At 26.4% G+C, this 22,105-nt stretch overlaps 3 protein-coding genes across 3 annotated transcripts; 1 reads left to right on the top strand and 2 right to left on the bottom strand.

The window, feature by feature from the left end:
• Positions 1 to 1,167: 1,167 nt before the first annotated feature.
• On the bottom strand, positions 1,168 to 6,435 carry LOC114127524 (LON peptidase N-terminal domain and RING finger protein 1-like). The gene is made up of 5 exons (XM_027991785.2): positions 5,972 to 6,435; positions 5,411 to 5,531; positions 5,086 to 5,332; positions 4,254 to 4,467; positions 1,168 to 4,177 (listed from the first exon to the last, which is right to left on the bottom strand). Exons 1-5 carry the CDS (start codon positions 6,102 to 6,104, stop codon positions 3,885 to 3,887), a joined length of 1,008 nt encoding a protein of 335 aa, XP_027847586.1. The 5' UTR covers positions 6,105 to 6,435; the 3' UTR covers positions 1,168 to 3,884.
• Positions 6,436 to 9,524: 3,089 nt separating this feature from the next.
• Positions 9,525 to 14,300, top strand: LOC114127523 (acidic fibroblast growth factor intracellular-binding protein). The gene is made up of 8 exons (XM_027991784.2): positions 9,525 to 11,029; positions 11,122 to 11,320; positions 12,013 to 12,132; positions 12,197 to 12,304; positions 12,380 to 12,607; positions 12,671 to 12,799; positions 12,875 to 13,000; positions 13,805 to 14,300. Exons 1-8 carry the CDS (start codon positions 10,936 to 10,938, stop codon positions 13,875 to 13,877), a joined length of 1,077 nt encoding a protein of 358 aa, XP_027847585.1. The 5' UTR covers positions 9,525 to 10,935; the 3' UTR covers positions 13,878 to 14,300.
• A 202-nt stretch (positions 14,301 to 14,502) lies between these two features.
• LOC114127552 (erbin-like) lies at positions 14,503 to 21,430 on the bottom strand. Its single transcript, XM_027991822.2, has 11 exons — positions 20,499 to 21,430; positions 20,250 to 20,415; positions 19,001 to 19,136; positions 18,642 to 18,931; positions 17,963 to 18,037; positions 17,065 to 17,190; positions 16,784 to 17,003; positions 16,409 to 16,696; positions 16,171 to 16,337; positions 15,467 to 15,586; positions 14,503 to 15,401 (listed from the first exon to the last, which is right to left on the bottom strand). Coding segments are annotated over exons 1-11 (1,701 nt in total). The 5' UTR covers positions 20,501 to 21,430; the 3' UTR covers positions 14,503 to 15,290.
• Positions 21,431 to 22,105: the final 675 nt, after the last annotated feature.

Genomic DNA, 22,105 nt, shown 5'->3' with positions numbered 1-22,105 from the left:
TAGTTATATAGTATTATTTTCAATATTCGATATGCATAATTTATTATTCATCATAGACATAAGGCACCAGTTGTAATTACTGTGTACTTAAGTTTTAAAGTTTTTAGACTTCAATATTTGAAAAGCTTTGTGAATATGCATAGAATAGGTTATTCATAGATGGGCGGATAAGTAAAAAAAAAAAAATGACAGGAAAATATTTAATTGGGTGGCACTTGGGCATTAACTATTCTACAAATAGTATAGGTCAGGAACGCCAAACCTCTAAGTATTGTGTGTTAACTTTTTTTCTTCTGATAAACATAAAAACAGAAAAATCTTCTTACATGTCCTATTACACTACAGGTCATAGATATAGATGAACATTATAAAATAATGAAATTTAATGCAACAATAACTCGTATTTTGAAAACTTTAGCTTACATTAATTAATTAATTAATTTTTTTTTTTGTTTATTTATTATACATGTTATTTGTTTTTCATACAGTATAATACTATAATGCTTTTTTTAAAAAAACTGTGTACTGTCACACCTTTTTGACATTAAGAAGTTGAAAATTATCAACTGTACATAAATAATTACATTATAAGAAAATAATATTATATAAATACTAATTTTGTTTAAGAAACGCTACGTCCTCATGCAGATTCCTATACATTTGCAAGATGGAGATATCACATGCAAGTCTAGTGTCCTTTAAACATTATTTTTAATTTAATTACAAAAAAATTATTAAAATTAAAAAGTTAAAAATTTTAAAAATTACAAAAGTAATATTTTTTGAAGTATTATATTTTTGGTTGCCACAATATTTATAATATCCTCATTATCAAGATTTTATGATAAATGTTTTTCTAAGGCCTAAGCATGAAATATTGTCAATGAATTTTTAAAGAAATTTTATTTAAAAAAAAATATAAAAAATTAGATTACTTTAATGGAATGGGGTCCACAGCCTAAGTCTCAATATTCCAGTGGGTCTACCCACCCCTGTGCGTAAGTAACTTTACTTTTCAGTAGGTAAGTTTAATTTATAATTCACCTAGGTATATAGGAAATAATAGGAAATAATATTCAAGTATTAACATTAAGAATGATATTTACATAGAATTAAAATAGTTGGATAAAAACTCAAAAATTGTGATGTTATAAATGAATGAAAATATAAATACACACACTTTTTATTTAAGTAAATATAAGTACATAAGCATATAATTATAAGTTTACTAATATATTTTCTAACAATTTAACATACTATTACTATTTTAAAAATAAATATAACATGTATAATACGATACAAACAAAAGATTTTTAACAAGCTAGAAAAATTATTATACAGCAGACTGGCATTATACAATGACATTGCTTTTTGTTTTTATACCTACTCTTTTTTTGGTCATACATACTGTTTATCCTAACTACTGACAGGTACAATAGGTACATGATTGTTATATTTATGACTAAAACAACAAATTGACCAAGGTGGCCAATTTGTTTATCCTTTGAATGTTACTTTTCACTTTTACTTTAGTTTACTGTATTTTAATTTGTTAATAACAATTCCAGAGTTCCACTATCAATAATCAAATAAAAAATTAAAACTTATCTTATAGACCTTAAAGTAAAGAAAAATTAGCAAACATATTTAATGTATAATTATTTATATAATATAATGAGGTAAATACATGATAGATAAGTAATAAATATATAACCACATTATTATTCAAGACATGCAATTCATCACCACATAATATAAATTAACAATGTAGGTACCTATTTTAAAACTTTTTATAATTCATTTTTAACTCACTTTTCATTTTATATTGATACGATTGCCGATAAGTATTTTGTATAATTGGAAACATTCATGCAATACCTGAATATTTTAATATTAATAAGTAGAATTTTAAAAAAAATTTTGAATTGATTTGTCTTTTATCATTTGTATTTTTAATAGTTTCTCAACTTACATTTATTCGTATGGAAATTATGACAGTAACTTTAACCTCAGAATAAGGTAATAGGAACTGTGAAAAATGTGGTTTACACACAAAATAAAATATTTTTAACTTAATCTACCTATACGTTATTTGTTTATTTAATAATATTATGTTTATGCAATAATAGAAATAATAATTAATAGATAGGTAGCAGTTTTTCTAGTTGTTAGATTTTAAATAGGTATTATAAAATGTATTTTAGTAAAATAACAAAGCTATTATCACATAAATTAGGTACTTTAAAATACAAAATTATATTAAAATTTAAAATTACTTTTATACAATACATTAAAATCAAAATATTCTGATTCAATTTATTAACTTTTCAAAAACATTACCAGAACACCAAAACCTACACATAATATGCATATTAGGTAGGTTGATAGAAAGCAAAATAACAGAATTTTCCAAAAAAAATCCTATACATAAATATTTTACCTAATTAACTATATTATCTTAATCATAAGTGTGAGATTGCTGTTGTTACAACAAAAGTTACAGTTTATAAATTTTATTATTTTGATACGAATGTAATAAAATAGAAACAAATCAAATAAGTGTTACAAATGAAGTTAAAAACACATTATAAAATTAATATTCAATGTTCTGATAACTTGATAAAAAACAAATACTTGTGAAATCAGCTTCACTCTTAAATTTATTTCTTATAACTCGTAACTCGTAAGTATAATTTATTTATTTTATTCACTTTGACTTCAAACTATTGATAGTCTATAGTGTTTATCAAATATAAATGCAATAATCTTTAAAGTGTAACCCAATTAATGTGTTTTATAATACATAAATATAAATTAAACGGGACAGCATAAAAGCATAACACAAGTATCAACGAGAAAATAATAATAATAACAACAAATAGATATAGGAGGTACCTATACTTTATTTTTAAGTTACCTTATGAGAAGGTAATATAGGTAATCAATAACCATTATAAGTAAGAACAGAGGTGTATTCAAAAATGAGATTTGGGGTCAGAGATTCCACATTGTATGAGATTAATCTTTTTCAGAGAAGTCTAAAAAAATAAAACTATTCATATTTATAGTTATATAAATATGACAAAGTGCCTAAATAAAATTATAATACATAGCAGCAATCAACAAGGTACTAATTTGATAAAATCATGTAGACATAAAGTACAACTAAAGCCAGTCTCAACAATAATAAAAAATGGTTAAAATCATGACAATGTTAATAGATATCACTAAGAAGACAATATTATGATAGTTACTGTTGCTACCTATGTCACATGGGCACTTGGGTGTATAAAATGTATACCAGTACGTTTTATTATTAATTTATTATAATACATAATATATTATATATTTTTATGAGATTATTATAGTGTATGTTAGTATTGCATAGTATTTGTATTAGTATGTTGTTGTATTATAGTGTAAGTTGCGCAGCGGAAGCAATGCGACGCTGTCAATGAAGACAGCAAAAAAAGTGTATATTAGGTAATTTCTTACCTACATAATAAACTCTACTATGAATTTAGATGGCTTGAATCTCACATAAAATAATTATTTAAATAGGTATGAATTTTTAAGGGCTAATCGATACAATTTGTTTTTTAGATTTATACCACTGATTCCCTCCTAAAAAAGTTATGTTTGGTATGCCGCTGCACAGTAGGTATTATAAAAATGTATGCGTAGGTATATAATATAATATAATATATAGAACAGTAACTTGTAACTATTTAGGTAACATTATAGTTTTTCATAATACCTAATAAGCGTTTCATAGAATTAAGAAAATCAATAATTAATTAAAAAATCAACGTTATAAACATGCTCGGTAATAATATTCAATGATTAAATAATAATAAGAAAAAACAATTACGAAAGGGCTGAATTTAGTGACGAATGGAAGGGTTATTTGGCCGGGTTATGGGTCTATTTGAAGTTTGTTCATCGGGAACAACAATATAACTCATTAGAGGGTTTATACCTCTGGTGTTTACAACTGTATCGTGCAAATTCATTCTGAACATTTCCGATTCCTCGATAATAACGTCTGCATTGATATCATCATGTCGATCCATCGCGATGTATTGTAGTGGTGTGTCAGCCTCGATTAGCTCTTCCAAACTTAATAATGCGGCAAGATCTATACTATTCATCCTATGGCTCATTCGAGGTTTTTCGACTGGAATATAAATATTAATTATTTACTGATGAACACGCTTAAATTAGGTAGGTAGGTACTATCAAAAGATATTTACTTTTTATCTTGTTGCGGTCTTTTATTGCTATCGTGCGTTTGTGTTTAACTTCCTGCGGCAAATGTTCAACAATCTTCTCTATGAAGCTATCCAAAGTCAAGCAAAATGATTTTGATTTAATTAGCACACGACAAATTGGACATTTTTTAGATCGGTTTGTCCAAACATATATACACGATTCGCAAAAAGTGTGTGAACAATTAAGTACTGTCGGCTGAAATAAAAAAAAAAAATTAATAAATTATTATTGATCAGAGGAAAGTTTTAAGATTGAAAAGTGTTATTTTTGATACTGACAATTTACATATAAGTACCTTTATACTATAAATACAAAATATTGATTCTACTGCAGCTGGCATACGCGTGTATAGCATTTATACATATTTTAAAATTATTATTATGAATCTCAAATACAGATCCAAATTTCAAAAATATTTCATTTTATTTATAAGTATAGGACAGATATCTACCAATAATTATTATACGCATTTATTATTTTACAGATAGTATTTCATTTTTAGTTTCAATGAAACTAATATATTTAATAATAACAAATAAATTTTATATATTTTATAATAACACAATATACCAAATAAATAACTAACTAAGCTATTATACTTATTAATTAGGTATATTAATATCATTATATTTACTGTTCAATTTCAATAGTGTTTGGAAAGTTAAACTTTAATTAGGTATATTGTTGAATTCTGATATCTACCCCTTTACAGCTTACATTATATCTTTGGTTACGCATATCGTAAAATTAAATGAAACTTATAATATGGTTGCGCTACTTGCTGATAATTATAATTTGTAAAATAGTAGGTACCTTAATAAAGATTTCAAAACAGATGTTGCACTGTAAATCACTGTCAATAGCACACTGTATAACATCATTCCACTGCTCGGAATGGTCATTTTCAGTATTTTCTTTTGTTTTTTGTTGATGCTGTGTTTGTGAATTACTTGCACTCTCTTTTCCGCTTTTACCATTTTCTGTTTTTATTATCACAGAAAGTTCGTTTGTCATCTTTTGCATTTCTATTTTAGACTCGTTGGACTGTTTTAATTTTGGTCTAAAATTAAAAACATTTTATGAAAAATTAAAATAACACCTATAACAAAAATAAGTTATAATAATTAAAAGAGCATACTTCATTGATGCTTCAAGAGCAATATGAAGTCCTTGTGCTTGTACTTTACTTTTAGGTATGCCACTAGCAGTAGGATTCGGAGCGATTGGCGGATAACTAGCTTCTGCGTAATAATCTGGAGCTAAAGAGGAACAAATTAAAAATTGATTTATACTCGCATCATTAATAAGTTGGTATTAAAATCCGTAATTTATTCTAAACAATAATCTCATACAGACTACACAGAAACTTCTTGATATATTCTTAGGAAATGTTAACACAATTGTGACAAATTCTATTCTAAAATTTATAAATTATGTTACATTATAACAGTATATAGTCATAAGTCACATATCTAAGTAGGTTTATACAAAGATGATGCGTTTTTTCCTTTTGTCGTAGGTATACTGAACCTAACATTTACACTCAACGGTGTACATATACGTCACACACACACACACACACACACACTCATCATGAATGGTGGGCAGGGGGTGTTTAACGGCCTATTTTTCACTTTTAATGCTCATCCCGCGTATTGATATTCACTGAATAAATAATAAAATTCATAATGTATTTTACCTGTAGCACCTCCGATATTCGGTTTAACCTTGGGCGATTTGTAAGCTGTCAAGTCGTGCAAGTTCCAACACTTGTTGCCGAACCGGCAAGAGCCCCGCAAATAAAACGTACAGATCTGTATAGACTGCTGCATGATCGTGCAGGTCGAGATTTATGACACGAAAGTATTATTATAGTTATATCGAATCGTTTAAACGCGATAATACAATATTCGTTGTGTATTATATATAGGTAGGTATGTACAGTCCGGAGTAAAAGTCGCCAGTCGGTGGTGGTTATATATACGTAGGTACGATAATAATTAATTTCACAATATTATAACGTCGCCGCGGTCGATACCGTACTATTACGACGGTATATCGTGAACGAACGCGCGCGAATTTCCGCGAGTGCCTCTACTGCCGGCGTCGCCTGATGAATGTCCCGAGCTCGGGATGAGCGCGCGGCCGAACAGATACGACCCCATCCCCCCTAGCCCCTCGTCTACCGTTAACGCTTTTCCTGCCCGTCGCCACGCAACTACCCCTCTGGACTACGCCACTGTCGTGTCTAAACCACCCCCCCACAGACGTTTCGGAGGGTGGCGTGCAGTGACGGCGGGCGGACGATCGATATTGTCGTCCGCACCGGACGAAACGCGCAACCGCGGCGGATGTAACGATCGGTGCCGGAACCACCCCTCGCGGTATACGCGTACGCCACTGCAGCGTTACATAATATCGTACAAATCGCGTATATAATTTGTAGTTCGTAATTTGGAATGTACATAGATTATTATTATTATTATTATTATTATTATAATACACGACGTATATGCGTACAGGTACGTTTTAAACTCTGCCAAAAAAAAAAAAATTGTGTTAAAGTGATCGTCGTCGTCGATATACGTGCTGTGTATGATATCGTCGTCGTGTTTGATACGCACACGTACGCTGCAGACGAGATGCCCTACACGTGTATATATCGTTATATTATGTTTTCAAGAATATATAAATTAAAATGAATTTCAACGGCGATCGGTGCTGTATGTTTAGCCTGTACCAGCAGCAGTTATATTGTAGGTACCTATACCTGACACGTATATAATATTATATTATATTATATAGGTAGGTACCTACCTATAGCTGTTCGTACGGGGCAAATGCAGTTAAAATATTATACATCGCTCGTAAATAATACGATATCGTGTTTTGTTCGTACACAGAAATTGTCAAAGTAATATTATGCGATTATTGGTACTTGACAGTTTATAATATATACCTACGAGCCCGGTCGACCTAATACTTCATTTGCCTGCAATGGTCTTGTCGCGTGTATACACGCGAATAAAATGTAAAACGATATTATACGTGCTGTGCATTATATATTGAACGACGTTATTGGATATTTATGTGTGTGTGTGTGTGTGTGTGTGTGTAGTTTTTTTTACAAAATGTGTAAAGGTACTATTTATAATAATTTTTATAAGTAGATATCTATACATATAAATAATATGTTATGTGTAGACGCGTTGTATATATTAAAATCTATAGTAGAATATATCTAGCAGTGTATACTGTTCCGATATAATATAATTATATCTAAGTACACTTATTAGATCATATATAGCCAGCTGGAGTTTCGTTCGTTTGTCATCGATGAGAATAAAATATAGTGAGGCGTATGTATTAGGTAGGTATAGTCAAAAACTCAAAACGTTTCAACTCTATGTGTAGGTATACCATAAGGCGCAGAGAAGTGAAAAAACGAACTTAGCCATTATCATTTATGCATACATAATATAAATAGGTCATATTACGATATTAGTTAATATTATGTTATAGGTAGGTGCGTTTAAATTATTCTAAATCTAAAAACATACATAATATTAATTTCTAACATTTTATGACGATACAAATAAGGGATGTGGCGGATTTCCTTCAAAAGCAAAAATCGAATAATTTACTTGTTACACAACAACATTTGATATATTATGGCTTATATTATACATAGATATCAACTCTGCAGTATACCTACCGAATTTAGGATGTGAAAATTTGAAGCGTGAATTTTGTGAGCCTGTACACAGTACACGTAAAGCTGTACCTACGGCTATAACCGACGGGCGGCGTTGAAAAAATAATATCATATACATTTTGTTTTCTTCGATCAATAATGTGTATGACGGTGTTTAAATTTCACTCGTTTTCGGTTTGAGATAAAAACAAAAGTCAAAAAGTGAAATTTTCTTCTCAAAATGTTTTATATACAGCGATAAATAAAATATAATAAAATTGAAATTCGCATTTAGTATTTGATTTAATATTTTGAATAGACTTTGTCATGGTATATTATTGTCATTTATACCTATAATCGCAGGAGTAAACCTATATAACTATGTACACAGTGTATATAACGTCATCGAAATATACCTATAGAGAAATTTATAATTCATATATATATATGTATATGAATGTATATATTGCATATATCTAAATACGCATAATGATAAAATATTAAAATATTTTCAGATACCTCTCGACTAAACAACATAGTTATAAGTAATATAAATTACATAAATAATAAGTTTATTGTTCGATATAAAATAAATTTGAATAAATTCAATGTGATTAAAATGTTTGAGCCATGAATAAGTTATTTTTGTTACTTACATTTTAAAACTTAAATGGTGTATAATTAAAAATATAATTATAAGCAATTAGGTATTTCGATACTTATCCAAGACTATACCACATATAATTTATAAATATCAAATATGTCATTAAATATGAGCTCTGCTCAATATATTCTATATTCTTAAATTATTTACACGGCAATAAGATTTATAGCTGATACCATAATTTATGAATAATAATTAATAAGTCACGTTTTGTAGTTAATTAGGTAAAAAATTGATTGCATTTTAATTTGTAAGGTTATTAATTATGTTAGTGTATGCAAATTGTAGTGATATATAAAAAAAAATAATAACAAGAAGAAAAGTACGAATCATTAAAAAAAAAACAAAATAAAAGATAATACATTGTAGGTATTCAAGCTGATGCCAAGGTATCTAAGATATAAAGTTAGACTATAAACAATAAACGTATATATACTACCTAAAATAATATAATATTACCACATTAACATAATTATAAATCATCTAAATTTTTTTTTAAGGCGAATTGGTACAATAAGGATAGTAGTCACTATATAGTCGCATATACAGACAGTGTTTCTTTCGTAGGTACTTGGTTGAAATGTTTTATTTTTATTGGCAATAAATTGTATCTGCAGATTATTATAATATACGAGTAAGTACTAACTCACGTGACTTAAACCTATATAACAGAAGTCAAATACGTAATGTAATATGTAGAGCAAAATAATATTAATATACGAAATAATATAGTTTCTCGAATTTCGCCATGGGACTTTTTCATATTATTTATTGGTTTAAAAACATATATACAATATGTGTATATGTATGATATACATATATGTATATCATAATGAGACATAACAAACTAAAATATCTAAGTCATATAATACTTTTATAATAAATTATCGTATTGCGTTTCAACTAAAAACAGACGTAATTATTGATTTTGGTGGCTCGTCGATATTCAATATTTATAATAACTATATGGTGTTGCTGTGCCGGTGCGGCGGCGCGAAAGTTGCCACGAGCAACCGAAAAATCTCGTAGAACTGAAGGAAAATCAAATGATAAAAAAAACTTTGTAGGTACTCGTTATACTCTAACGTTGTTGCCATTATTTTTAGTAAGTAATTAATAATAATTAAATAACAATTATTGTTATTCGACGGATTGACACAAACAGAAATTACTTATCAAAAGTCGTCGAGAGAGCCTGCTGTAGAGTGCAGATTATAATATTTTATTATTACGTACTTTTGTCATGCCATTTTCGTTTGTTTATTATCTACAGCCAGTGGCTTTTTGAAGACAGCCCTCCGGGAACATTCAAGTTGTTGGGTGGGAGAGGGTGGCACAGTACTTTTATCATGCGATAATAAAAAAAATAAAATCACTGAGAAATTATAATTCTTATTTTTTATCAAACCGATATACTCAATAAGTTCACTTTTTCATACCTAATTAAGTAAACAATGTTCAATCGAATTTATGTGTTTTAAGGGGCTTTTGTTTTCTATAGATCTTAGGGTCGTTAAATTTCACGTTACGCCACTTCCTAAAACGGCTAGAACTATAGATATATTATTATAGGTAAGTACGTCATTAGCTCGCATCGGAGAACAGTCTCAACAAAAAATAACACACCTAGTATTTCAATATGAATATAAAAACAGCACCTACAAAATATAAAATGTATAATTAAATGTAATAATGACGAATAACAGGTAAAATATCACATTCAGACTACCTACCTACCCGGATACACGGCCCGATGTGTAAAAATGTTATTTTAAAATCTAGTTTCATATTTATTGTAGCCACATCATTGGTAAGCACTAGGTACTGGATGGAAAATTATTGTTTATTGGACTGGTCGAAAGGGACAAGGAATGGTTGGTTGAGCTTCTAAAAAAACTAAAATACCTTTATTAATAGAATTAGTACCTTTTTTAGTTTCGAAATTTTCTATTGTATAATTTATAATGACAATTATAACTAGGTGTTTATATCTAAATTAATATAGATGGGTACCTATGGTTTTTTAAATTTATTAAGCAAAGCGGCTCAAAAATCATTGTTATCAAAATATTATCACAATGATATCGAAATTTATTATCTGCAAGCATCCAGATAAGGGTTAAGCAAAACGCAAAATTAAAAACATCGAATAGTGCTGATAAGCAAACGCGAAAAATAAGAATACCTAATAATAATATATTTTAATATTTTGCAATTTTGCAAATATCTAAATCTAAAAGCACTGCTTTTGCAAACATGAAAGAAATTAATTCTTTAGTATGTCGTTAAATATTACAGAACCATAATGAACGCACCGAGTCCGGAAGTGGACGTATTTATTAGCAACTATACGATCGTCGATCCAGACGTATATCATCTGTGGGTGAATGGATATTCCGGTAAGCATTACTTATTTGATAAATAGATAAATATAATATTATTATACATATTGTATATGACTGATTAAATGTTATTGAATTGCTTTTTTAAGCATCGGAAGCAGTGTCCATTCTGAAACAGTACGGTATTCTAGAGGAAATGGGCACTACACTCGACTTGGTTGCATCCGACATATTGGATCACTACAGAACTTATAGTTTGCTAGAAAAAATAATACATTATCCAACAAAGTTAGATCAGCAGCTGGCATTTCAAATTGAGCCACAAACTAAACACATATTAGTGGAAAAGTATTTATTATTTTAACATGTAAAATATATTAGATTAATAATGTTATAGGTACTAGGTATACTTTATACATTTGTTTTGCTATCTCAGATACTTGTACTTTAAGTAGTTATTTTTAGTTACATCAGTAGTTATCTTATTGAGATTTTATGTACATAATTCAATAATTAAAACTTAAGGTACTGCTTTGTTATAGCCCTGCTGTGGCGAGTGAAAACATTTTAGACTTGCAACCCATATAACAGTAAATACATCATATAAAAATAAAATAGCGATTTAATTTATTTATATTTATTAATCTAATAATTCGATGATGTATTAATATAACATTTAAAACATTAAAATTAAAAAAATGGAATAATAAATACAATGTTAAAAAATGTATAAAAATTAATTTTAAACATGAACAAACGATGGACAAATAAGTACTGTGATATTTGATTGACTTTATATATTATATCGATCCATAGTATGTGATAAATATCTATGATAGATACTTTATACTAATAAATTATTTTTCCGTTGAATTATTAGATTATTTGTTAGATGTATTTATTGTAATATGGATGGCGGGGCTATAAAAAACCAGTACCAAAGTTATGATGATAATATAAATATAACTTTTTACTTACAACATTAAGATATGAAATTAATAACTGAAATCTTTATACTAATTTATTATAATTTTATTAAGGTATTATGAAATAGATGATATAGTTATTCGAGAATTTCTTGGAAAAAAATTATCATCAAAACATCGTAAAGATTTGGACGAAGTTAGTGAAAAAACAAGCATCGCTATAAAATCGTGCAGGTTTGTGTTATTAATAATTATTTAACTATAATATAAACACATAAAACTTAAAATATAATTTTAGACGCCAATTTGATAATGTCAAAAGAGTTTTTAAGGCTGTTGAAGAACTTCAAGGTTCTGTAATCCAAAACATTTCCAGCATATTTCTACTATCAGAAGATCTGGCAAAGTATGTAAAAATAAACATTATTTTATTTAAAATTTTGCAAATAGATAATTAATTATCATGCTAATATTTTATCAGGAAGTATGGAGTAATTGTTTTCATAGCCTGTATGCGTTTTGAAACGTCGAAACGTAAATTACAAATGTTAACATTTCCTGATTTTTATGAACCAACTCTTTGTATTATGAACAAATGGACTTACCCTAAAAGTAGTCCAGAATTTGGAGACACTGACTTGGATCGAGAGTTTCTGCTTGAATTAAGAGAAGTTAGAGTATTATTGGATAAAGAAAAGGATCACAAACAGTAAATATTATTTACTAAAAGCAATTAATTGTATATTTTAATGTTATTTTTTTTTCTTTTTAGTATTGTATGTCAAAAATTAAAGCCAGAGTTTCTAGAAAAAACATATAATAGTATGGAAGGAAATTTTCGTTTATTGAATAGAGCTATAATAGGAATAGCCTATAATCTTCACCATAATAGAGATTTACGGTAATTTTCAGTAACAAACTTGTTGACCAAATATTTATTATTAGTAATTACATTTTTTTTTAAATTTTATTTTAGAGGATTTTTTCTGGAAGTAGTAGAAAGAATTATTGATCCATGGAGAATACTTGGTTGGAACAAAGTAGATGTAATGAATTTTCTAAAAGTATACGTTAACTGTGCCATAGAATTAGATATATTCCAGTAAGTAATATGTTATGAATTATTTTAAATTATTTCATCTATAAAACCACTGAAAAAAAGTATAACAACTAAAACACAAAATATAACTTTAATGTATTTGATTGTTGCAAAGATATTTTTCCATATCTTGATATGCTTTATTCAAAATGTATTATTATGATTGAATCATAATTGTTAAAATATTAGCACATTAATTGTTTTCTATCTTGATAGTTGGAACAAAATTCACTAGGAATATAAAACCGAAAATATTTCAATTAATAATTTAAAAAAATTAAAAATTAAATTATGATTTATAAAATATTAATATTTGATAAATTTATCACTGTACAATTTCAGAATATTTTTACGATAATGTAAGAACTTAAAATATTATTGACTGTTCATTAATATTTTCTTTAACTTATTATTATTCAAAATATTTTATACATTCATGATTTCTATAAAAGAGTTGGTATTAAAGTATATAATAATTTGTAGTATGTTTTTTATTCTTAACTTTTTTTAAATATCTCCTATTATAATTATGTTTATTAAAGTTTATAAAAAATATTAAAACTCAATTTGATTTTTACAGAATTATACATATCAAAACAAAATATATTTGTGACCTTTTTTCTTTTTCTTTTTGCTTTCTATGCTCTAGATTTTAATTTTTTAAAAATTGGCTCTCTAGTAACTGGGTTCTCCATCCTTGCTATAAGGGATACTTAAATATGTTTGTTTTTATTTACTATCTTACTCGTATGTTAAATCATGTTTAGATGCTCTATATGATAATTAATAAAATTAATCTTTATCTAGAGATGCAGAAGTAAAGAAAGCTTGGGAACGATATATGGATGTAATAACTACCAGTGTCAAACAACTTTACTGAAATGATACAATGATATATTTTAAGAAAATTAAAAATTGTTTGTTTTATAGTATAGACTGCTCAGATAGTGATTTTTAATATTATGCCAGTTTTTTTTTAGTAACACGTGTCCTTATAAACAGTTGTAACTATATTTATATGTATTTTTATGGTTTAGAAAAGTTAACTATTTTTATAAGCATTGAAGCCTCAATACGCCAAAATATTTGTTTTATGTTACTTGTATTGCCGTTATTCTTAGATTGTGAGTGTTATTTTTAACTTTTGTTTTTTGAAAGCTTTTATATAATCTAGTAGTTATACTTTTATTTTATAGAATATAGATTCACTAAAATTGTAAATCTGTTGTGCTAGTCTTCAATCTAATACATACATGTATGATATTGTATTTATTTAGTAAATTATAAATATTATGAAAAATTAGATTTAAGATTTATACTTTTAATCAAAACTTTGAATTGTTTTTATTAAATTATATTGAAAGTATTAATGGTTAATAATTCATTTGATTTTAGGTGGGAAGTTATTAATTGTTTTATCTATATCTGAACATAATACACATTATAATTTATCAGTTAATGTATAAAAATACATTTCTGTGTGATTTCAATAAATACATAACCAATTCAAAATATTACAATTTTAAGTTAAAAGTAATTAATGTCACATATATAGTTGAAGTATGATAATAGTTAAAAATCACAAATAAAAAATTAAAATAAAAGAAGTTTACATAGGTAAGCTTTGACATATATTTTGACAATTGTTAATTTACATTACAGTTGTATAATAAAAAACTTAATTAAAATCTAAGAGTTAAGTATTAATTTGTACTTTGTTAACAGCTAGATACAAAAATCTCACTAAATGTCATATTCATCAATAAAACTTAAAAATGAGAATAATGGTACAAATTATTGTATGTTTGTATTTACTGAAAAAAACTAAATTAAATTTGATTTTATCGTGGTATTGGTAAATTTTTAATTCTTTATCTTAACGTTACAGCTTTATAACTGAAACTTAAAAATTAAATAAACGAAACCACTCATAAAAATATAAACATCATAAAGGTTTTACAAGTAAAATAATTTTCTTAAATTACATTAAATTTACATTTAACATTAATAGGTTCAGACGAATAAAACTGTATTTTTGATTTCTATACATAGTAAGTTGTTATAATTATCTTTAATTAAGTTAGTACGTTTTCAAACTATAAATACAATTTAAAAAAAATGAAATATAAATCTCAATTTAAAAATAAGTTTTGTTAAAAATCATGTAACAAACATAAGTTATAAAAAAAAATATATTTTACAAACATGAACTTGGTTAGGAAGTTTTAGTTAAGTTTGGTCATATGAAAATAATTATAAAATATATTCATTTATTTAATAAGCTACCTCTATTTCAACTAAGATTTTCATTATTAAAAAATGTTACTTGTTTTGAGTAAGCTGCAGCAATATGGTAAGGTGGTGGTACTCTTTGTGTGTTTACTTTTGGTTCATATATTTTTTCCTACAATGAAAAACCATGGGTATTTAATTTTGTCTAAATTATTTAAGTATTATATTTGTACATACTGGTTCAATCAGACAATTTTTCATTTGATACAGTTGTTCCATTTTTTCCGCTTCTTGATCTATTATTGTACAATTATCAATTTCAGCAGAAAGCTGTTTATCAAATTCACTTGATAATTCCTAAAAATGTATATTATTTTTAATTAATTTTAAGAGAAATTTTACTCACATATGTTGTTTTTAATGTACTAATGCATACCATAACAAAATGCATGTTCACTTATTTCAATTTTGTGTTAAATAGCTTAAATATTATAGTGAATTTGATCTTAATTGATCTATATAAAACTTAAGGGTAAGAATTATCTGTGTTTTCTTGATGGCTTTTACAATATTTTAATTTTTAAGATTGTTATAACTGTAAGACGCATAAGTATTTTAAAATAGAAAAAGCAATATGATTAACATAGGAAGTTTTTACCGTAAAGTTTGATAATATGATTATTCACACTACTTTTTAAATGAATGTTAAAAAATTGGAAAATGAAAATGTTGAAACAAATACAAATTCGGAATGTTGTCCATTTGTAAGATAGAAACAATACATGCAGGTTATTTTTGAAACTTAAAAATATATAATTAAATGACTGAAAGATAAAAGCTTTAGAGTAGTGTTAACACTTTGACTCCATTTTAATTCTACAATTACATTGCTTGTAAATATTAATAGAATTTTAGAAATGAATAATTTAAAATAATATTACATTATTTTTCTTTTTCCTTTCCAACAACATTTTTGCAAATGCTCTCATTTTTTTGGGATGCGGTGTAGGAACTCTCATTAAATTTCCTGGTTCTTCTAAACCAGAATCTTCAGTAAACCTAATTCTTGCATTTGTTTTAACCGGTTTATTACTTCGATCTTTAATTTCTATAAAAAAATATTATGTTGATAGTATTTTATTTATATGTATAAATAGCATTTAAAAAATATAAATTTACCCATATAACTCTCTTCTCTTTGTGGTAATAAATAACAAGTTAAAATATGTTTTCCAGTCTCATCTTCATAGTCATTTTGTAAAGGTGTTAGTGGCTTACTTTGATTTTCTGAAAGCCAAAGGGCATTTAAATTTTTTAACTTTAGAACTGAAAGGGGAAGATTTGTTATCTTGTTTTGTGTCAGCATTAAAACAACTAAATTTTGTAAGCTTCCAATTCCGTCCGGTAAACATGACAAATTATTAGATCGTAGGCTAAGTTCTCTTAAGCTTCTACAGCTACAAATTTCTAAAACCAAAAAAAGACATCCATGTTGCTAAGTTTCTTTTATGAACGTATGAAATATTTAAACTATAAGCATATAAAAATAATTACCTGTAGGTAAACTAGTTAACCGATTGGCATCCAAACGTAAAGTAATTAATCTTCTCATTAAACCAACAGTAGGTGATAAAGTTTCTAAGCAATTATAAGAAGCATCAAGTTCTTCAAGACACTGAAGACCTTCAAAAATACCATTCATTTGTTTCAGACAGTTATGATCTACCTTTAATGTGACTAAATCATGTAAATGCTTCATTGAATTTGGTAAACTCTGATACAAAATTACAATAAAATATTAGACAATAGTAATTGACAAAACTGCGTAAATTTACTTTTAAATTGTTAAATGATAAATGGAGATCTTTAAGTTTTGAACAGTATTGAATATCTTGATCAATTTTAGATATTCTATTATAACTAGCATCAAAATACCATAATTCATGTAGATTGCTAACTTCCTAAAAAAAGTAAATATAAAAAATTAAAAAAATTAAAAAAATTATTTAACAGTTTTGTGGTATGTATATTGTATATGGTGTAACAGTAGTGAATTTAAATTTCTACATATTATAATTTTTCTTGATAGTTGTATAGTGTTGTATAATGTAATTGTGCTACCAAATGAAATAATACGTGTTTTTGTGTGATTTATAATCTAAGTTAGGGGGTCTTCAATTTTTTTTTTTTACAGCAGCTAAATCTCAGATATGCTTTGACATCACAAGCCAATTTATTTTCTTATTTTATTTTTATTAAAATATTAATAAATTAAAAACAATGAAAACTTATACTATTTTCAAAACATTAATTAGCTTAGTGGACCATTAATTGGAGATCACTGATTTAATAGTGATTTCCAAAGCCTTAATTGAAAACAATAACTGTACATATGAGTATATACTATGTATCATTAAACTTTTTTAAGTTCGTAATATTGCAATATTAATTTCAAAAGATTCTATAATTTCCAAATTTAATTTGCTTATAGTAATTTGAGGTAACACTCTACAGTATTGCACCAATAGAATTTATCATGATATCTAATAAATATAAAAATTAATTTATCAAAAGTCCATAAATTTCAATAGTTACAAATTTACAAACAGTTAATATATACTTGTAGATACGTATTACATAGCATATACACACTCTACAGTAGAACGTGTGCAATATTGCTTTTGAGCAGTAGACCATATACAACAGCACTATAAAATAATTTGGTATACTTACCGAAGGAATGTCCACAATATCATTGGAGTCAATCCACAACTCATGTAATCCATAAAGATCACTTATTGCAGTAGGCTAAAAAAAATAAATAATTTTATTGCAATTGAATTTAAATTTTAAAAATACAATGAAACCTCTTTTAATATATATCTCTAAATAGTGAACATTTTTACTACATATCTACAGAAAAACTACTAAAAACAGGACACTAATAACAAGACATTTTTATGGCTATATTTAGGTAATTTTTATCTTCATAGTTTAATTGAATTATGTTATGTTAAGTTGGTCTATTCATAATTAATTGTGTTAGTGATTCAAAAGTGAGTGTGAATTTTATTGACGTTTAATAAATGTATATTGTTGTATGCAATGGTCAGTAAAAGAAAACTATGAATACTGAAAAAAAATGAAATTTTAGAATTTCAAGTGTCTTATAAAATACGAGTGTTGGTGCATTCGTAAACAAGTTTAGAATTAGCAAAACCTAAATTATGGATATAATTACAAATATACATATTTTTTATATATTATACATACATGAATTAATTTTAAAAATATTTATTGATATTGTACAATTTTTCATTAATCCTCCATTTTCCCTCTAAATAGTAGACAAAATTTTGGCGATAGACTGTTAGGTAATTAAAGGTTTCATTGTATTTTTAATTATACTTACAAAATCAATGAAGTCATTTTGTCCGATGTCGAGTCTATATAATTGCATCAAACGTGAAACTGCCTTAGGTATTTGAGATATTTTATTATCTCTTAATTCTAATACTCTTAGATTAATAAGTCTACCAATATTTGCAGGTATAAATTCTAATTGTGTGTCATTTAAGCAGAGTTCTTCTAAAGATAATACTTGCGTCAAAGGTATTGGGAATATTGAAATAGGATTGGCGCTTAAGTTTAAAATAGAAAGCTTTTTACAGTTCTTTATGTTTTCATCAATTGTTGATAAATCTAAAATTATTAAATAACAAAAATATTTTTTTAAAAGGCTTAAAATAATTTAATACACATTTTTCTTACAATTTCTGCTCACATCTAACTCGACAAGATTAACCAAAGATCCAATTGCTTTTGGGAGATGTTCTAATCTATTGTCACTTATATGTAATACTTTTAACTGAATACAATGAAATAAAGGTGAAGGTAAATCTTTAATCTAAAAAAAAAAAATTAGAATAATTAACTATAAAATAAAATTCATTTTTAATAATTTAAAAATTTAAATAGATACAGAAATGAGTTGATTATTTTCATACTACAATAAAATAAATCTATCTCTCTATTGTTTATCATTAGTTTAAAGTTAAAATAAATAATGTAACCACTGCAATTACAATGAATAATTTCATGAATTTTACTGCTTTCTGATTTTGGACATCTATTTAATGTGAATAAACTAGTACAAAAAAACTAGAGACAGGTTCAATAAATGCTTAAAAGTTTATGAGAATTCAATTTCGTCAAGATTGGTAATTGTCATTATGTGTTTTTATTAAAGCTATGTCCTGAAAGCAAGTCACACAAGTAATTGTTACAATTGTGTTAATAATTTAATTAATTTGATTTTTTTTTTAAATATATTTGTGAAAAATGTTTTATGCCATATTCCTATAAATTATAATAGTATGTATAATTTGTAACCAAAGACAAAGATTTAAATAATAATAATAATAAAAAAACATTAGATTTTGGTGAGCTAAATTTAAGTTCATAAGCAGTTTGTTCTATAACAACCTATAGGGGTTCAAAAAATAAACTATAAACACCCTACGAGTCTTAAGAAATGTATCGAAAAACTTAAGTTTGCGTTATTTTAAAGTTATAAGATCTTAAAAGACAGATAAAAGAATTATAAATAATAATAATTAAATTATGCTTAAGAAAAATCAAAAGTAAATACATGTTTTTTCCAACTCAAAGTTAGTAGTGTTATTTTAAATACCTAAACATAACAATTAATATGGATATACATTATTTTTAAGTTGTATCATGCTTTGTAATATTTCAGAAAAGGTAAATTATACATTCAGAATATATATTATATATGTTTTTAGGCCTTAATAGCTAATACTTATAATATAATAATTAATTCATATTATGCCTAATAGTGTACTCGCTATATTATAGTTGTCTTTAAGTTTAAAGCGATGGATGAAATAAATGAAAAACAATTATTTAAAAAAAAAAATTAACTCGTTTGGTAACTAAAATTGGGTTGGTAGATTTATGTGTATTATTAAAACTATCAAAAATGCTGTATTTTCCTTACGTGATTGGAAGATAGTAATAACTTTTCTAAGGTCCTTTCATATAGAAATATATGTAATGGTACATCAACTAGATCCGTGTTGTTCATGTCAATAAAATCAATAAAGTCTTCATACTGGTGGTTAGTACTTTTTCGACCAAAGCATGATAAAAGAGACATGATTTTCCTGGACATAAAAATATTATCATTGTTTTACGTACCTAATAACGTAATTGTTAATCAACATTATATGAAATGTTTTATACTTACATTTATCGGTTAAACATGATCACTAAACAGAAATCAAGAGAATTCGATTTGTTCAACTTGGTGGGAATCCGTTTCAAAAATGTGAATGTTTGATAACCGAAAATGATATGATCGTAAACAAAAAAAAAAGGAAACTGGTTTACGAACGTTCTAGTCTGGTTCCAAACACGCCTCCATAAAAACGTATTCATATACCTGTCCTAGTAGCTGCATTGGAGGCTCCAGATGTTCCAGTTATGATAAGAAACATAGCTACTTAGCTGATGTCAACGCTATACTGAATATTAGCAAATGACCACATTTCTTACTTAATAATTCGGTTTGTGGTTATTCATATTTTGCATTCATTAGTCGGTTCGAGATACTACAACTCACTAGGCACAAATCTGATTTTAGATTCCAGGAGGAGGGATGAATGATTTGAACATTGGTTTTTAATATAGATTATAGGTATGTATTATGGTGTAGCACTGTAACCGGTTGCCGGTGTAAGTATTTTTATTTTTGAGCTTACCAGCTACGTCATCTATTTTTCGAGCATTAAAAAATCTTCAATACCGGTCCGGTCAATAGGTATTTGTTTATCTTAGATAGTGGTTTCTGGTAGAAAATTGGATCTAGTCGTCTTTTAAAAAAAAATCGGTACCTACCTAATAATTAAGACCAATTTCGGAAAAATAAGAATATTTACCTAGCCATCTTGGTACAAAGATAAATTTACAAATCATAAAGATAAGTAAATTTCAACTATAATAACCTACTGATAATTTTACACATCAAATAGGTTAATAAATTTCAACCTCACTATGATTGTAAATTCACAAGTTCTGTGTTGCAAATTTAAACACATGGTGTTATTAATGTGTGTTGTAACACGTTCTGTGTAAATTTACACAAATAATTAATAACAGTGTACGGCGTACGCAATAATAGTTTGAAAAAAAATATTTCATTATTCTATTATTAAAACTCAAAAATTATTAATCATAAATAGGTACTTGAAATATTCACTTAACAGATAATTTTTTTAACCTGTTTGAACAACTTGAAAACCTTATACATAATATTACAATGTTAATCATAGGATGTTCATTTAGCAATTAAAATATATCGAAAATACATAGGTAGGTAATTACAATATTTTTTTAATTACGTTTTGATTGAACATTGTATTTGCGTGTGAGTTTTCTGTGTTAATAACACATCTACACATCATATATCTAGGTGATAGGTAGATACTTAACTTACGTTTAGGAAATCTAATTTTGTAACGTTGGTATAAATATTTAATATCTATTATCATATATTTATAGACAAGAACATATTAAAATAATTGGTGTTCTTTCGTCGAATATTATCTGTACTATATTTAAGTGTGTTTATATTTTTTAGTGTTTTCCTCGTATTGGTCATACTTATTTAACGTTCAAAGGCGAGTGTAAGAGACTTGTTAATACCAAAAGACGTAATCGTAAAAGTTAAACATTCGTAATAATAATTTAAGACATGTATATTTATAATTTATATATGTTTTTAAATAATTAAATATAGTATATAACAGTGGACCAGAGAAAAATGTCTTTTATTTTAAAATAAAAACCGGTCTC

The sequence above is a fragment of the Aphis gossypii genome, chromosome X, assembly GCF_020184175.1.
Source record: "Aphis gossypii isolate Hap1 chromosome X, ASM2018417v2, whole genome shotgun sequence".
Lineage (NCBI taxonomy): Eukaryota > Metazoa > Arthropoda > Insecta > Hemiptera > Aphididae > Aphis > Aphis gossypii.
This window is presented reverse-complemented; position numbering and strand designations above follow the sequence as displayed.

What these genes read in the sequence shown, in the direction of transcription:
- LOC114127524 (XM_027991785.2), bottom strand. Translation starts at nt 6,104, where the DNA reads ATGCAGCAGTCTATACAGATCTGTACGTTTTATTTGCGGGGCTCTTGC. An exon ending in GCTCTTGAAGCATCAATGAA is followed by an intron (nt 5,333 to 5,410) that starts GTATGCTCTTTT and finishes TTTTAATTTTAG; the next exon opens with ACCAAAATTAAAACAGTCCA. An exon ending in AGACCGCAACAAGATAAAAA is followed by an intron (nt 4,178 to 4,253) that starts GTAAATATCTTT and finishes TTTATATTCCAG; the next exon opens with TCGAAAAACCTCGAATGAGC.
- LOC114127552 (XM_027991822.2), bottom strand. An exon ending in TATTACTATCTTCCAATCAC is followed by an intron (nt 19,137 to 20,249) that starts GTAAGGAAAATA and finishes TTTTTTTTTTAG; the next exon opens with ATTAAAGATTTACCTTCACC. An exon ending in GTTAACTAGTTTACCTACAG is followed by an intron (nt 16,697 to 16,783) that starts GTAATTATTTTT and finishes TTTTGGTTTTAG; the next exon opens with AAATTTGTAGCTGTAGAAGC.
- LOC114127523 (XM_027991784.2), top strand. Translation starts at nt 10,936, where the DNA reads ATGAACGCACCGAGTCCGGAAGTGGACGTATTTATTAGCAACTATACG. An exon ending in AAAGAAAAGGATCACAAACA is followed by an intron (nt 12,608 to 12,670) that starts GTAAATATTATT and finishes TTTTCTTTTTAG; the next exon opens with TATTGTATGTCAAAAATTAA. An exon ending in CACCATAATAGAGATTTACG is followed by an intron (nt 12,800 to 12,874) that starts GTAATTTTCAGT and finishes ATTTTATTTTAG; the next exon opens with AGGATTTTTTCTGGAAGTAG.